Genomic DNA, 17,938 nt, shown 5'->3' with positions numbered 1-17,938 from the left:
CCTCTCTCTCTCTCTCTCTCTCTCTCAGCAACCTCTCTCAGCAACCTCTCTCTCTCTCTCTCTCTCTCTCTCTCTCTCTAGCAACCTCTCTCTCTCTCTCTCAGCAACCTCTCTCTCTCTCTCTCTCTCTCTCAGCAACCTCTCTCTCTCTCTCTCTCAGCAACCTCTCTCTCTCTCTCTCAGCAACCTCTCTCTCTCTCTCTCTCTCTCTCTCTCAGCAACCTCTCTCTCTCTCTCAGCAACCTCTCTCTCTCTCTCTCTCTCTCAGCAACCTCTCTCTCTCTCTCTCTCAGCAACCTCTCTCTCTCTCTCAGCAACCTCTCTCTCTCTCAGCAACCTCTCTCTCTCTCTCTCTCTAACTCTCTCTCTCTCTCAGCAACCTCTCTCTCTCTCTCTCTCAGCAACGCCCACCTCTACTAGTGCCCCGTTTAACCCAATTGCGTGGTTATATGCAAATACCAGAGGCCGCGTCTTACCCAGTCACATTAATCCAAATATCCTCAGCGGAACCTTGTGGCAAGCAGGCAGAAAGAAACAAAGAATTGATGGCAGTTCAACTGTAAATATCACAGAGCTTAGTTACCAGTATCTTTGTTAATACGGCTTGTAAAAAAATACCCTATATTCAAAGACAAGTGGACAGAACAGTATTTATTCATTCTCCCCACAACTAGCACCAAACCAACATGCCTGATATGCAGTGAGTCGTAGCTCTCCTGAAAAGTGCCCATGTTAAGCACCATTATGACACCAGGCATAGTAAACTGGATCAGACGTATCCCCTGAACACGGAGGTGAGAACAAACTGGATTAACCAACTCAAATCCCAATATGAGATGTCCACCCAAAATCCTTGTCAATTCCCTGACAGCCCAACAAAATGGTTGTCCTTCTGGAAGGTTCTCCAATCTCCACAGACGAACTCTGGAGCTCTGTCAGAGTGACCATTGGGTTCTTGGTCACTTCCCTGACCAAGGCCCTTCTCCCCTGATTGCTCAGTTTGGCCGGACGGCCAGCTCTAGGAAGAGTCTTGGTGGTTCCAAACTTCTTCCATTTGAGAATGATGGAGGCCACTGTGTTCTTGGGGACCTTCAATGCTGCAGAAATTTTTTGGTACCCTTCCCCAAATCTGTGCCTCAACACAATCCTGTCTCGGCGCTCTACGACAATTCCTTCAACCTCATGGCTTGGTTTTTGCTCTGACATGCACTGTCAACTGTGGGACCTTATATAGACAGGTGTGTGCCTTTCCAAATCATGTCCAATCAATTGAATATACCACAGGTGGACTCCAATCAAGTTGTAGAAACATCTCAAGGATGTAACAGGATGCACCTGAGCTCAATTTCGAGTCTCATAGCAAAGGGTCTGGGTATTTTTATTTAAATAAATGTGCAAAAATTTTGACAAACCTGTTTTCGCTTTGTCGAATGGGGTATTGTGTGTAGATTATTATTTATTTATTTTCCAATCCATTTTAGAATAAGGTAACTAAATGTGTAGAGAGGGAATGGGTCTGAATACTTTCCGAATGCACTGTATTGAGGCTCCGTGCTTCCTCACAAGCTAAATCTGCAAAAGAAAATAGCGTTTCAGGCTACACAGACTGCTTTTATCCTACATAACACACAAAAGGCATAATAAGGGGCGGCAGGTAGCTTAGTGGGTAAGAGCGTTGTGCCAGTAACCGAAAGGTCGCTGGTTCTAATCCCCGAGCCGACTAGGTGAAAAATCTGTCTGTGCCCTTGAGCAAGGCACTTAACCCTAATTGCTCATGTAAGTCGCTCTGGAAAAGAGCGTCTGCTAAATGACTAAAATGTAAAATGTAAATGTAAACAACCTGCAATGGGGTGTTCACTGAGGACAGCTAGGGTTTTGGGAAAACACAAAAACATTTTCAGAAGCTGAGATGGTAAAATAATACATGTGTGAAGTTACTGACTCCTTGCTTGAAGGTAAACAAAAAGATGAGCTCAGGGAAAAGATCAAACAGATCCCACTGTCAGATTCCACAGCCATGAGGAGAACTGAAATATTAGCTGAAGATTTAACTTCACAACTTGATGAGGCCATTCAGAATGCACCATGCATTTCATTAGCTGTGGATGAATCAACAGATAACACTGATAATGGCCAGCTTCTGGTGTTTGTCAGATTTTATAACGAAACAAAGAAGGAATTCTGTGAGGAGCTGTTGAGCTTAACACATCTAGAAGCCCACGGGGAGAGGATACCCATGAGGCCATCAAAGGGATGCTGACAGAAAGGGGGATAGATCTGAAGTCAGTGGTCTCCATCACCACAGATGGAGCTCCAGCCATGCTAGGACAGATGGAGCAACCAGCCATGATAGGACAGATGGAGAAACCAGCCATGATAGGACAGATGGAGAAACCAGCCATGATAGGACAGATGGAGCAACCAGCCATGATAGGACAGATGGAGCAACCAGCCATGATAGGACAGATGGAGCAACCAGCCATGATAGGACAGATGGAGCAACCAGCCATGATAGGACAGATGGAGCAACCAGCCATGATAGGACAGATGGAGCAACCAGCCATGATAGGACAGATGGAGCAACCAGCCATGATAGGACAGATGGAGCAACCCAGCCATGATAGGACAGATGGAGCTCCGGCCATGATAGGACAGATGGAGCAAACCAGCCATGATAGGACAGATGGAGCAACCAGCCATGATAGGACAGATGGAGAAACCAGCCATGATAGGACAGATGGAGCAACCAGCCATGATAGGACAGATGGAGCAACCAGCCATGATAGGACAGATGGAGCAACCAGCCATGATAGGACAGATGGAGAAACCAGCCATGATAGGACAGATGGAGCTCCGGCCATGATAGGACAGATGGAGCTCCGGCCATGATAGGACAGATGGAGAAACCAGCCATGATAGGACAGATAGGGAAACCAGCCATGATAGGACAGATGGAGCTCCCGCCATGATAGGACAGATGGAGCTCCGGCCATGATAGGACAGATGGAGAAACCAGCCATGATAGGACAGATGGAGAAACCAGCCATGATAGGACAGATGGAGAAACCAGCCATGATAGGACAGATGGAGAAACCAGCCATGATAGGACAGATGGAGACTCCGGCCATGATAGGACAGATGGAGAAACCAGCCATGATAGGACAGATGGAGCTCCGGCCATGATAGGACAGATGGAGAAACCGGCCATGATAGGACAGATGGAGAAACCAGCCATGATAGGACAGATGGAGAAACCAGCCATGATAGGACAGATGGAGAAACCAGCCATGATAGGACAGATGGAGAAACCAGCCATGATAGGACAGATGGAGCTCCGGCCATGATAGGACAGATGGAGAAACCAGCCATGATAGGACAGATGGAGCTCCGGCCATGATAGGCGATGGGGCCATGATAGGACAGATGGAGCTCCGGCCATGATAGGACAGATGGAGCTCCGGCCATGATAGGACAGATGGAGAAACCAGCCATGATAGGACAGATGGAGCTCCGGCCATGATAGGACAGATGGAGAAACCAGCCATGATAGGACAGATGGAGAAACCAGCCATGATAGGACAGATGGAGAAACCAGCCATGATAGGACAGATGGAGCTCCGGCCATGATAGGACAGATGGAGAAACCAGCCATGATAGGACAGATGGAGCTCCGGCCATGATAGGACAGATGGAGCTCCGGCCATGATAGGACAGATGGAGAAACCAGCCATGATAGGACAGATAGAGAAACCAGCCATGATAGGACAGATGGAGCTCCGGCCATGATAGGACAGATGGAGAAACCAGCCATGATAGGACAGATGGAGAAACCAGCCATGATAGGACAGATGGAGAAACCAGCCATGATAGGACAGATGGAGCTCCGGCCATGATAGGACAGATGGAGAAACCAGCCATGATAGGACAGATGGAGCTCCGGCCATGATAGGACAGATGGAGAAACCGGCCATGATAGGACAGATGGAGAAACCAGCCATGATAGGACAGATGGAGCTCCGGCCATGATAGGACAGATGGAGCAACCAGCCATGATAGGACAGATGGAGCAACCATCCATGATAGGACAGATGGAGAAACCAGCCATGATAGGACAGATGGAGCAACCAGCCATGATAGGACAGATGGAGCTCCGGCCATGATAGGACAGATGGAGCTCCGGCCATGATAGGACAGATGGAGCAACCAGCCATGATAGGACAGATGGAGAAACCAGCCATGATAGGACAGATGGAGAAACCAGCCATGATAGGACAGATGGAGCAACCAGCCATGATAGGACAGATGGAGCAACCAGCCACGATAGGACAGATGGAGCAACCAGCCATGATAGGACAGATGGAGCAACCAGCCATGATAGGACAGATGGAGAAACCAGCCATGATAGGACAGATGGAGCTCCGGCCATGATAGGACAGATGGAGCTCCGGCCATGATAGGACAGATGGAGAAACCAGCCATGATAGGACAGATGGAGAAACCAGCCATGATAGGACAGATGGAGAAACCAGCCATGATAGGACAGATGGAGAAACCAGCCATGATAGGACAGATGGAGCTCCGGCCATGATAGGACAGATGGAGAAACCAGCCATGATAGGACAGATGGAGCTCCGGCCATGATAGGACAGATGGAGAAACCAGCCATGATAGGACAGATGGAGCAACCAGCCATGATAGGACAGATGGAGCAACCAGCCATGATAGGACAGATGGAGAAACCAGCCATGATAGGACAGATGGAGCTCCGGCCATGATAGGACAGATGGAGAAACCAGCCATGATAGGACAGATGGAGCTCCGGCCATGATAGGACAGATGGAGCAACCAGCCATGATAGGACAGATGGAGAAACCAGCCATGATAGGACAGATGGAGCTCCGGCCATGATAGGACAGATGGAGAAACCAGCCATGATAGGACAGATGGAGAAACCAGCCATGATAGGACAGATGGAGCTCCGGCCATGATAGGACAGATGGAGAAACCAGCCATGATAGGACAGATGGAGCAACCAGCCATGATAGGACAGATGGAGAAACCAGCCATGATAGGACAGATGGAGAAACCAGCCATGATAGGAAGAGGGAGGGGACTGTTTGCACGTTTGAAAGAGGACCACCCTGACATCATATCACTGCATCATCCATCAATCTGTCCTGTGTTGCCAGTCTGGGAAAATAGTATTCTGAGGTCATGACAACGATGATGAAACTGATCAATGTTTTGCGAGCAACATCATTCCTACAACACTGCCTGCTACGAGGCATTCTGACAGAGGCCAATGGCAGTTTTGATGACTTTCTAGTGCACAACCATGTCAAATGGCTCAGCAAAGGCAGGGTTTTGGAATGCTTTTGGGCCATTCAGGAGGAAATCAAAGCTTTCTTATCAGAGCAAAAGAGTGACAAGATGAGGAGAAAATGGAAACAGTTGAATTTTTGACAGACATTACATCACACCTTAATCAACTGACTGTTATTCTGCAGGGACGGGACAACACAGTGTGTGATATGATAACAGCAGTCAGGCCTTTCCAGAAGAAATTACCTCCAGGGAGAACTTGTCCACTTCCCCAATCTCCTGGTGATAACGCAGGGAGACACAGATGCTCCCAACCAGGTTGGTTTCATCCAGAAGTTGATGGAGAACTTCAAGGCTCGCTTTGAGGAGAACTGCTGCTGCTCATCCAGAACCCCGTCTTGGTCACAAATGTGACAAAGTTGTCAGAAGAAGCAAAACAGATCTTCAGATGGGTAGATGTTGCATCACTGCAAATGGAGTTGATTGAGCTGCAAGAAAATGCGGCTTTGAAGGAGCCGGCTGGTGATTGGCTCTGAAGGAGCCGGCTGGTGATTGGCTCTGAAGGAGCAGGCTGGTGATTGGCTCTGAAGGAGCCGGCTGGTGATTGGCTCTGAAGGAGCCGGCTGGTGATTGGCTCTGAAGGAGCCGGCTGGTGATTGGCTCTGAAGGAGCAGGCTGGTGATTGGCTCTGAAGAAGCCGGCTGGTGATTGGCTCTGAAGAAGCCGGCTGGTGATTGGCTCTGAAGGAGCCGGCTGGTGATTGGCTCTGAAGGAGCAGGCTGGTGATTGGCTCTGAAGAAGCCGGCTGGTGATTGGCTCTGAAGAAGCCGGCTGGTGATTGGCTCTGAAGAAGCCGGCTGGTGATTGGCTCTGAAGGAGCCGGCTGGTGATTGGCTCTGAAGGAGCCGGCTGGTGATTGGCTCTGAAGGAGCCGGCTGGTGATGGTGACCCTGTCCCTTTCTGGGGAAAGATGGCGCCTGCAGCTGATGTCCCTGTTCAGGAAACTGGCGCTACACATCCAGACCATGTTTGGCTCCACAGACAGCTGGCGCTACACATCCAGACCATGTTTGGATCCACAGACAGCTGGCGCTACACATCCAGACCATGTTTGGCTCCACAGACAGCTGGCGCTACACATCCAGACCATGTTTGGATCCACAGACAGCTGGCGCTACACATCCAGACCATGTTTGGATCCACAGACAGCTGGCGCTACACATCCAGACCATGTTTGGATCCACAGACAGCTGGCGCTACACATCCAGACCATGTTTGGCTCCACAGACAGCTGGCGCTACACATCCAGACCATGTTTGGCTCCACAGACAGCTGGCGCTACACATCCGGACCATGTTTGGCTCCACAGACAGCTGGCGCTACACATCCAGACCATGTTTGGCTCCACAGACAGCTGGCGCTACACATCCAGACCATGTTTGGCTCCACAGACAGCTGGCGCTACACATCCTGACCATGTTTGGCTCCACAGACAGCTGGCGCTACACATCCTGACCATGTTTGGCTCCACAGACAGCTGGCGCTACACATCCAGACCATGTTTGGATCCACAGACAGCTGGCGCTACACATCCAGACCATGTTTGGATCCACAGACAGCTGGCGCTACACATCCTGACCATGTTTGGATCCACAGACAGCTGGCGCTACACATCCTGACCATGTTTGGCTCCACAGACAGCTGGCGCTACACATCCAGACCATGTTTGGATCCACAGACAGCTGGCGCTACACATCCAGACCATGTTTGGCTCCACAGACAGCTGGCGCTACACATCCTGACCATGTTTGGCTCCACAGACAGCTGGCGCTACACATCCTGACCATGTTTGGCTCCACAGACAGCTGGCGCTACACATCCTGACCATGTTTGGCTCCACAGACAGCTGGCGCTACACATCCTGACCATGTTTGGATCCACAGACAGCTGGCGCTACACATCCTGACCATGTTTGGCTCCACAGACAGCTGGGAATCAGCCTTCTCCACAATGAACTTTATTAAAAACAAATACCGCACCAGGCTCACCAATGAACACCAGTGTCTCAGAGTTGCTCTCACACCATTTGTGCCAAGGTTCAAAGCATTGGCAGGAGACAGAAAGTGTAATTTCTCTCATTACTGCAGGGAAAGGACCAGAGGGATTTATACATGAATATTGCATGGCTCACAGTGACGTTCTGTGCATTCACATTATTATTTTTGTTAAACTCTCCTTTGTTCTCCAGAAAACATGCACTTTATTTTATTTAAATAAATACACATTTAAGTACAATGGTTCAGTGCACTTTTTGCACAGACAATTATGCAACCACTTTTGTTCTTCAGCAATGTTGCACAGGTTTACATTCGAAAGAAGTTGTAATTCTCATTTGATGTATTTAATGTACATTTTATATAACATGTTTCCTAAGTAGTAGATTACTGTTGCTACGCTGTACCACGCCGATAAACGACCATATCCATCCAAACCTTTGCCACCTAGGAAATGTGTGTCACCTTCTCAAATAGTAGTTGAGTACCTCTGCTCAAACCTGTATTGTTCTGCTACAGATCAACAGACACCAGTTCATGGGGACTCAGGTCCTCAAGGTGTTCGCCCCTAAAGATGATGAGGTGAGAGTATGACCTAATGTTACAAAAGCAAAATATATTGAATCAAGAGAGGGTCCTTTTTCATAATCGTTGTGTGTGTGTGAGCCCAGCATGCAGGCGTAGCTCTCTCAGGTCTGATCCGTGCTCTGGATGAGATGAAGATGGTGGCGGTGGTGAGGTATGTTTATGCCCGCAACGGAAACCCACAAGTAGGAGCAGCCTTCCCCTGTATCAAGTCGAAGTATGAGGTGAGTTAGTCAAATACTTAATACCCTAATCCCTTTATGGTCCTCTACGTTTGACCAGACCCCATTGGGCTAACTCTGGCACCTTCTGTGTTCTTAGTGTCTGGTGTATGTTCAGCTTCCATTCATGGAAGACCTGAGGCAGTACACCTTCCCTTCTCTGGAGAACAACAAGAAGTACACTCCCTCAGGTAGGCTAGTGGACCACTCCTGCACTAGGAAGTACACTCCCTCAGGTAGGCTAGTGGACCACTCCTGCACTAGGAAGTACACTCCCTCAGGTAGGCTAGTGGACCACTCCTGCACTAGGAAGTACACTCCCTCAGGTAGTTGATCAACCAATAAGCACTATCCCCAGTATATTATCTGCCTGACTGTGTTTTTGATCGATCTGACGGTTGTGTTTCCAGAGGACCAGCTGTCAGCGGTGGACTCCCTGATTGACTCCATGATGTTGGAGGATGGAGAGAAGAACGACCTCTTCAAGGTCAACCACATCCCCAACCCCCAGTACCAGAGACTGTTCCAGGTAGTCACCCCGTCCCCAACCCCCAGTACCAGAGACTGTTCCAGGTAGTCACCACGTCCCCAACCCCCAGTACCAGAGACTGTTCCAGGTAGTCACCACGTCCCCAACCCCCAGTACCAGAGACTGTTCCAGGTAGTCACCCCGTCCCCAACCCCCAGTACCAGAGACTGTTCCAGGTAGTTTCCCCCAACCCCCAGTACCAGAGACTGTTCCAGGTAGTTTCCCCAACCCCCAGTACCAGAGACTGTTCCAGGTAGTTACCACGTCCCCAACCCCCAGTACCAGAGACTGTTCCAGCTAGTTACCCCGTCCCCAACCCCCAGTACCAGAGACTGTTCCAGGTAGTTACCACGTCCCCAACCCCCAGTACCAGAGACTGTTCCAGCTAGTTACCCCGTCCCCAACCCCCCAGTACCAGAGACTGTTCCAGGTAGTTACCACGTCCCCAACCCCCAATACCAGAGACTGTTCCAGCTAGTTACCCCGTCCCCAACCCCCAGTACCAGAGACTGTTCCAGGTAGTTACCCCGTCCCCAACCCCCAGTACCAGAGACTGTTCCAGGTAGTTACCACGTCCCCAACCCCCAGTACCAGAGACTGTTCCAGGTAGTTACCACATCCCCAACCCCCCAGTACCAGAGACTGTTCCAGGTAGTTACCACGTCCCCAACCCCCAGTACCAGAGACTGTTCCAGGTAGTTACCACATCCCCCAACCCCCAGTACCAGAGACTGTTCCAGGTAGTTACCACGTCCCCAACCCCCAGTACCAGAGACTGTTCCAGGTAGTTACCACGTCCCCAACCCCCAGTACCAGAGACTGTTCCAGGTAGTTACCACGTCCCCAACCCCCAGTACCAGAGACTATTCCAGGTAGTTACCACATCCCCAACCCCCAGTACCAGAGACTGTTCCAGGTAGTTACCACATCCCCAACCCCCAGTACCAGAGACTGTTCCAGGTAGTTACCACGTCCCCAACCCCCAGTACCAGAGACTGTTCCAGGTAGTCACCACGTCCCCAACCCCCAGTACCAGAGACTGTTCCAGGTAGTTACCACGTCCCCAACCCCCAGTACCAGAGACTGTTCCAGGTAGTTACCCCGTCCCCAACCCCCAGTACCAGAGACTGTTCCAGTTATTTCTCCATGTAACTTTCTCATTCTACTATTCCTTTCATTACTTTTCTACATGTTAATTTTCCCTCATATCCCCCCCCCCTCCTCTCCCACTACCAGTGCCTGCACTATCGGGCGGTGAACCCCAGTGCCCCCCTCCCCCCCATGGACCCCTGGCTGACTGCAGCTCTCCAGCGCCCCCTGGCTGTGGCCACCCGCTGTCACAGCCCCCTGGAGACACTGAAGAAGAAGTTCCCTCTGAAGGAGGTGGTCAAGAAGAAGGAACTGAAGACCAGCAAGGAGCTGTTTGGGAACAGGTAGGTCTACAGACTGTTTTAGGTTTAGCTGTTTGAAACTGGTTTGGGCGGGTAGGTCTACGTTGAACTAGCTGTTTGGGAACGGGTAGGTCTACAGACTAGCTGTTTGGGAACGGGTAGGTCTACAGACTAGCTGTTTGGGAACGGGTAGGTCTACAGACTGAGCTGTTTGGGAACGGGTAGGTCTACATCACTAGCTGTTTGGGAACGGGTAGGAATGGGATTAAAATCTCATAGCTACTAGTTTGTCACCTCATTTATGCTTTGTTTCAGATAGAGAGTAAAGAAGTAGTTTAGAACCTTTCTTTACAACAGGGCTGAAAACATTATTTTGATAATATGGATGACAATTTTCAGTTGTGTAGAACACTCCATGGGAGATTCAGTATTGGGCAAAAGTCTGTCCTCCTTAACGACTCTGTCCTCCGTTGTCCTTAAACCGATAAGTGGTCACCAAATGGGAGTCCGTTTGTTAATAGAATGGAGGAGTTTGGTCTCCCCAATAGCCTGCGGGTGTATCAGCTAACGCGGAAATGTTTATAAAATCCGCCACACCCCCTTAGAAAAGCATGCTCACGTTTAAAAACCATACGCTACTTTTATATAGAAAATGGCTAACACAACTAGCTACTTTTATTTGTACGTCTTTACACATGTATTTTAGGATTCCTCCTCTGTAAACGTTGTTTGCCCCGTGACGCGTTAGTGGAGGAGGAGTCTGGATTCATACAAGCCCATTTGTTTCTTCTCCTCGGTTACCTTTGACCTTTTTCAAAAGGTGTAGAGGACGGAGGGCGCGAGGAGTCAAGCAAAACCAGTTGAGAATATCCCCATATAACTGACCCTCTTCATCCTCTGCAGCACTGACGAGCCTGATGCCAAGAAGGCCAAAGTGGACGAGGAGGAAGACTTTAACCTGGCTGACATCACAGAGGGAAACATCACACAGGTGAGAGAAGGCCAGAGGACTTAACATGGGATCTGGTATTATTGAAATGAGAAGTACACTATCACTATATATAAACATATACATACATAGTCGCTTGCAAAAGTATTCACCCCCCTTGGCATTTTTCCTATTTTGTTGCATTACAACCTGGAATTAAAATGGATTTTTTGGGGGTTTGTATGATTTGATTTACACAACATGCCTACCACTTTGAAGATGCAAAATATATTTTATTGTGAAACAAACAAGAAATAAGATAAACAAACAGAGAACTTGAGCGTAACTATGGTGCCCCTTGCTTAGTGGTGTTGCAGACTCTGGGGCCTTTCAGAACAGGTGTATACATACTGAGATCATGTGACAGATCAAGTGACACTTAGATTGCACACAGTTGGACTTTATTTAACTAATTATGTGACTTCTGAAGATAATTGGTTGCACCAGATCTTATTTAGGGGCTTCATAGCAAAGGGCGTGAATACATATGCACGCAACACTTTTCCATTATTTATTTTTTTGAATTTTTTGAAACAAGTAATTTTTTTCATTTCACTTCACCAATTTTTACTATTTTGTGTATATACACAAAATAGTCAAAATTGGTGAAGTGAAATGAAAAAAATTACTTGAAATCCAAATATTTACCTGTGTTCCTCTACCAGGTGGGCAGTGTAGATCCAGCACGGGATTTCCGCACTCTGATTCGCCAGAAGCGTCTTCCGTTTGGAGAGGGTGAGATGATGATTGGCTGGTTCTACTCTCTCCTTCTCTGACATGTCTCACGGCCCACAGTCTTAGCCTTGTCCCAGATCTGCTTGTACGGTCTTGACAGCTCTTATGGTCATTGGCAAGATGGCACAAACGGATCTGGGACATGAGGGGTATCCTACGAATCAGGTTTGAGGAGTTAGCGAGGTAACTTTGTCCAACTCGGGATAACCAGTCATACGAATGTGGCTCACCTTTTAGTCAGGTACATTTCTATGGCAATGAATCCTTCAGAACTAACCTGCTCCGGGGCAGGCTAACTCAGGGCTAACTACATGTATCCTGAATGAAGTGTCTGAGCCATGAGTTGAGGACCAATTAAATCAGATTTCTTCCCTCTCACAAAGATTGCGTCATCATCCCCTTCATTTGAGGAAGAAACTTTTTTTTGTTAAAATACATATCACATTATTTAGCAATGACATTTTACATTTAATGACAGAACGCATTTGAAACTTAACACACAGTAAAACTTTTGTATGATCAATACAATTATGATAAATACAGTGGGGGAGAAAAAAGTATTTAGTCAGCCACCAATTGTGCAAGTTCTCCCACTTAAAAAGATGAGAGAGGCCTGTAATTTTCATCATAGGTACACGTCAACTATGACAGACAAAATGAGATTTTTTTTCTCCAGAAAATCACATTGTAGGATTTTTTATGAATTTATTTGCAAATTATGGTGGAAAATAAGTATTTGGTCAATAACAAAAGTTTCTCAATACTTTGTTATATACCCTTTGTTGGCAATGACACAGGTCAAACGTTTTCTGTAAGTCTTCACAAGGTTTTCACACACTGTTGCTGGTATTTTGGCCCATTCCTCCATGCAGATCTCCTCTAGAGCAGTGATGTTTTGGGGCTGTCGCTGGGCAACACGGACTTTCAACTCCCCTCCAAAGATTTTCTATGGGGTTGAGATCTGGAGACTGGCTAGGCCACTCCAGGACCTTGAAATGCTTCTTACGAAGCCACTCCTTCGTTGCCCGGGCGGTGTGTTTGGGATCATTGTCATGCTGAAAGACCCAGCCACGTTTCATCTTCAATGCCCTTGCTGATGGAAGGAGGTTTTCACTCAAAATCTCATGATACATGGCCCCATTCATTCTTTCCTTTACACGGATCAGTCGTCCTGGTCCCTTTGAAGAAAAACAGCCCCAAAGCATGTTTCCACCCCCATGCTTCACAGTAGGTATGGTGTTCTTTGGATGCAACTCAGCATTCTTTGTCCTCCAAACACGACGAGTTGAGTTTTTACCAAAAAGTTCTATTTTGGTTTCATCTGACCATATGACATTCTCCCAATCCTCTTCTGGATCATCCAAATGCACTCTAGCAAACTTCAGACGGGCCTGGACATGTATTGGCTTAAGCAGGGGGACACGTCTGGCACTGCAGGATTTGAGTCCCTGGCGGCGTAGTGTGTTACTGATGGTAGGCTTTGTTACTTTGGTCCCAGCTCTCTGCAGGTCATTCACTAGGTCCCCCCGTGTGGTTCTGGGATTTTTGCTCACCGTTCTTGTGATCATTTTGACCCCACGGGGTGAGATCTTGCGTGGAGCCCCAGATCGAGGGAGATTATCAGTGGTCTTGTATGTCTTCCATTTCCTAATAATTGCTCCCACAGTTGATTTCTTCAAACCAAGCTGCTTACCTATTGCAGATTCAGTCTTCCCAGCCTGGTGCAGGTCTACAATTTTGTTTCTGGTGTCCTTTGACAGCTCTTTGGTCTTGGCCATAGTGGAGTTTGGAGTGTGACTGTTTGAGGTTGTGGACAGGTGTCTTATATACTGATAACAAGTTCAAACAGGTGCCATTAATATAGGTAACGAGTGGAGGACACAGGAGCCTCTTAAAGAAGAAGTTACATGTCTGTGAGAGCCAGAAATCTTGCTTGTTTGTAGGTGACCAAATACTTATTTTCCACCATAATTTGCAAATAAATTCATAAAAAATCCTACAATGTGATTTTCTGGATTTTTTTCCCCTCAATTTGTCTGTCATAGTTGACGTGTACCTATGATGAAAATTACAGGCCTCTCTCATGTTTTTAAGTGGGAGAACTTGCACAATTGGTGGCTGACTAAATACTTTTTTTCCCCCCACTGTATTTTATGGATGTGAGTGGGAAAAAGGTCCTCCTGCATTGATCAGCACACGAAAGACATCATTAAGGAGAAGTAATACGGTAAAGAAGCCACTTCTAAAATACTATTTCACACCGTAGCCTGCTGATATTTTTTCCTTCATTTTGATTTCGGCACAAATGAAGACGTTGCACTGACATGGATTGATGTTTCAGCATTGTCTCAATGAAGAGTTAGGTGTTAGACTAGACATGTGACATGCATGCACAGTTACAAGCCTGCTAGATCTAGCTTGCTTGGTAGGAGACCCCTCTGGCTAGTGTTTGACCTGTCATGACCCCGTCCTGACCCCGTCCTGACCCCACGTCTGAATGTGTCCTCCACAGTGTGTCAACAGCTGACTGGTAGGATAGAGCAGTTGCTTGGCAACAAGAACATGATCTACTACATGAAGTGCATCCCCTGTATCCAGACCTTCAGAGAGCAGTCTGTTCAGGTGACCGTCCAATATAACACCAATCTGGGTTTACATGTCAGTAGCCTGTAAACAGCTTTTACAGTGTCTGTTTAACTACTTGAATAAGTTGCTGATCTCCTATTGTAACTCCCTCTCCTGGAGGTTGGTAATGCTGATCTCCTATTGTAACTCCCTCTCCTGGAGGTTGGTAATGCTGATCTCCTATTGTAACTCCCTCTCCTGGAGGTTGGTAATGCTGATCTCCTATGTAACTCCCTCTCCTGGAGGTTGGTAATGCTGATCTCCTGTAACTCCCTCTCCTGGAGGTTGGTAATGCTGATCTCCTGTAACTCCCTCTCCTGGAGGTTGGTAATGCTGATCTCCTGTAACTCCCTCTCCTGGAGGTTGGTAATGCTGATCTCCTATTGTAACTCCCTCTCCTGGAGGTTGGTAATGCTGATCTCCTATTGTAACTCCCTCTCCTGGAGGTTGGTAATGCTGATCTCCTATTGTAACTCCCTCTCCTGGAGGTTGGTAATGCTGATCTCCTATTGTAACTCCCTCTCCTGGAGGTTGGTAATGCTGATCTCCTGTAACTCCCTCTCCTGGAGGTTGGTAATGCTGATCTCCTATTGTAACTCCCTCTCCTGGAGGTTGGTAATGCTGATCTCCTGTAACTCCCTCTCCTGGAGGTTGGTAATGCTGATCTCCTATTGTAACTCCCTCTCCTGGAGGTTGGTAATGCTGATCTCCTATTGTAACTCCCTCTCCTGGAGGTTGGTAATGCTGATCTCCTATTGTAACTCCCTCTCCTGGAGGTTGGTAATGCTGATCTCCTATTGTAACTCCCTCTCCTGGAGGTTGGTAATGCTGATCTCCTATTGTAACTCCCTCTCCTGGAGGTTGGTAATGCTGATCTCCTATTGTAACTCCCTCTCCTGGAGGTTGGTAATGCTGATCTCCTATTGTAACTCCCTCTCCTGGAGGTTGGTAATGCTGATCTCCTGTAACTCCCTCTCCTGGAGGTTGGTAATGCTGATCTCCTATTGTAACTCCCTCTCCTGGAGGTTGGTAATGCTGATTTCCTATTGTAACTCCCTCTCCTGGAGGTTGGTAATGCTGATCTCCTATTGTAACTCCCTCTCCTGGAGGTTGGTAATGCTGATTTCCTATTGTAACTCCCTCTCCTGGAGGTTGGTAATGCTGATCTCCTATTGTAACTCCCTCTCCTGTAGGTTGGTAATGCTGATTTCCTATTGTAACTCCCTCTCCTGGAGGTTGGTAATGCTGATCTCCTATTGTAACTCCCTCTCCTGGAGGTTGGTAATGCTGATCTCCTATTGTAACTCCCTCTCCTGGAGGTTGGTAATGCTGATCTCCTATTGTAACTCCCTCTCCTGGAGGTTGGTAATGCTGATCTCCTATTGTAACTCCCTCTCCTGGAGGTTGGTAATGCGGATCTCCTATTGTAACTCCCTCTCCTGGAGGTTGGTAATGCTGATCTCCTATTGTAACTCCCTCTCCTGGAGGTTGGTAATGCTGATCTCCTGTAACTCCCTCTCCTGGAGGTTGGTAATGCTGATCTCCTATTGTAACTCCCTCTCCTGGAGGTTGGTAATGCTGATCTCCTGTAACTCCCTCTCCTGGAGGTTGGTAATGCTGATCTCCTATTGTAACTCCCTCTCCTGTAGGTTGGTAATGCGGATCTCCTATTGTAACTCCCTCTCCTGTAGGTTGGTAATGCGGATCTCCTATTGTAACTCCCTCTCCTGGAGGTTGGTAATGCTGATCTCCTATTGTAACTCCCTCTCCTGGAGGTTGGTAATGCTGATCTCCTGTAACTCCCTCTCCTGGAGGTTGGTAATGCTGATCTCCTATTGTAACTCCCTCTCCTGGAGGTTGGTAATGCGGATCTCCTATTGTAACTCCCTCTCCTGGAGGTTGGTAATGCTGATCTCCTGTAACTCCCTCTCCTGGAGGTTGGTAATGCTGATCTCCTGTAACTCCCTCTCCTGTAGGTTGGTAATGCTGATCACTACAACAGCTACATCCAGTCTCTGAAGAAGAGTATTCCTGTTAGAGGCCTTCAGGAGTTCTGGGATATGCTAGTCCAAGGTACGATAGCAGGCCTTATCTTAACTCTCTTTATTAAAGCAGCATTTTGTGAGCAGCTTATTCATTGTGGTGTTGATTAACAGATACCTTGACTCTCATCAACAAGGAGGAAGTTGAAGGAAGCACGTTCTCCATTCATGATGCCAAGCAGGTATAGGAGAACCAGCTAACTACCTACCAGCTAACTACCTACCAGCTAACTACCTACCAGCGAACTACCTATCTTCTGTGTGACCAGGCATTAGAATGGTTAATTGAAGTAAACAGGCCCACAAAACTACTCATTCTGATTGGCTGGTCCTGGCTCCCCAGTGGGTGGGCCTGGTTCCCCAGTGGGTGGGCCTGGTTCCCCAGTGGGTGGGCCTATGCCCTCCCAGGCCCACCCATGGCTGCTCCCCTGCCCAGTCATGTGAAATCCATAGATTAGGGCCTAATGAATTTATTTCAATTGACTGATTTCCTTATATGAACTGTAACAGTAAAATATTTTTAATTGTTGCATGTTGCGTTTTATATTTGTGTTCAGTATAAATGAGTGGTTGTAATATGACTGAGGAGGAGTTGTACAGTCCGAACTCCTGATCGAAGCCTGACTCTGTCCTCAGTTCCTGACTGCCGATCTGAAGAAAGAGATGGTCGAAGCGCCTGTGGTGGACGATACTGGAGATGTGGACGACTTGGTGAGTGTTAACTAAGACTTCATTTAACCTTTTGTGTGTGTACGTTTACAGGGAGAAAGTGTGTGAGTGGGGGTTGTCGGCAACACATTTATAGGCCAACAAGATGAACAGCTGAATCTGTGACCGTGGTTCTTCTCTTCTCTACAGCTGGACATGATGTGAGGTAGAAGACTGGAGGACGAAGGAGAACGTGACCAACGGTCCATCACTCTGCCACCTGGAGTTAAAGGGAGACTGGAGGACGAAGGAGAACGTGACCAACGGTCCATCACTCTGCCACCTGGAGTTAAAGGGAGACTGTGGGATTATTGACTTCCCCAGAGTCAGATGAACTTGTGGATATTTTTTTTTGTCTGCATCCAGTATGAAGGAAGTTGGAGGTAATGCTAGCTGATACCATGTACAGGTCATTCGGAAAGTATTCAGACCCCTTGACTTTTTCCACATTTTGTTACGTTACAGCCTTATTCTAAAATAGATTTAAATTGTTGTTTTTCCTCAATCTACACACAATAGCCCGTAATGACAAAGCGGAAACAGGTTTTTAGAAATGTTTGCAAATTTATAAAAAAAATTTAAACTGAAATATCACATTTACATAAGTATTCAGACCATTTACTCAGTACTTTGTTGAAGCACCTTTGGCAGCGATTACAGACTAGAGTCTTCTTGGGTATGACGCTACAAGCTTGGCACACCTGTATTTGGGGAGTTTCTCCCATTCTTCTCTGCAGA

General features: G+C 47.6%; 1 protein-coding gene across 2 annotated transcripts in view; it reads left to right on the top strand.

Annotated features, from left to right (window-relative positions):
• The window catches only part of xrcc5 (X-ray repair complementing defective repair in Chinese hamster cells 5), a 32,246-nt gene extending 14,559 nt beyond the window's left edge, over positions 1–17,687 (top strand). The window contains exons 10-21 of one of the 2 annotated variants that reach the window (XM_041844872.2): positions 7,896–7,958; positions 8,048–8,185; positions 8,283–8,373; positions 8,593–8,711; positions 9,948–10,144; positions 11,006–11,093; positions 11,756–11,825; positions 14,338–14,447; positions 16,427–16,523; positions 16,607–16,674; positions 17,129–17,203; positions 17,351–17,687. In XM_041844872.2, coding sequence (XP_041700806.2) covers positions 7,896–7,958; positions 8,048–8,185; positions 8,283–8,373; positions 8,593–8,711; positions 9,948–10,144; positions 11,006–11,093; positions 11,756–11,825; positions 14,338–14,447; positions 16,427–16,523; positions 16,607–16,674; positions 17,129–17,203; positions 17,351–17,365 — 1,131 coding nt within the window. In that variant the 3' untranslated portion in view covers positions 17,366–17,687. Of the gene's footprint in view, positions 1–7,895; positions 7,959–8,047; positions 8,186–8,282; positions 8,374–8,592; positions 8,712–9,947; positions 10,145–11,005; positions 11,094–11,755; positions 11,826–14,337; positions 14,448–14,570; positions 14,671–16,426; positions 16,524–16,606; positions 16,675–17,128; positions 17,204–17,350 lie in introns of those variants that run through there. The other variant, XM_045206707.1, reaches the window with a different exon arrangement.
• The last annotated feature ends 251 nt before the right edge of the window (positions 17,688–17,938 follow it).

Source organism: Coregonus clupeaformis, chromosome 23 (genome assembly GCF_020615455.1).
Source record: "Coregonus clupeaformis isolate EN_2021a chromosome 23, ASM2061545v1, whole genome shotgun sequence".
Lineage (NCBI taxonomy): Eukaryota > Metazoa > Chordata > Actinopteri > Salmoniformes > Salmonidae > Coregonus > Coregonus clupeaformis.
The sequence above is the reverse complement of the archived record's forward strand: the minus strand, read 5'-3'. Positions and strand labels throughout refer to the sequence as shown.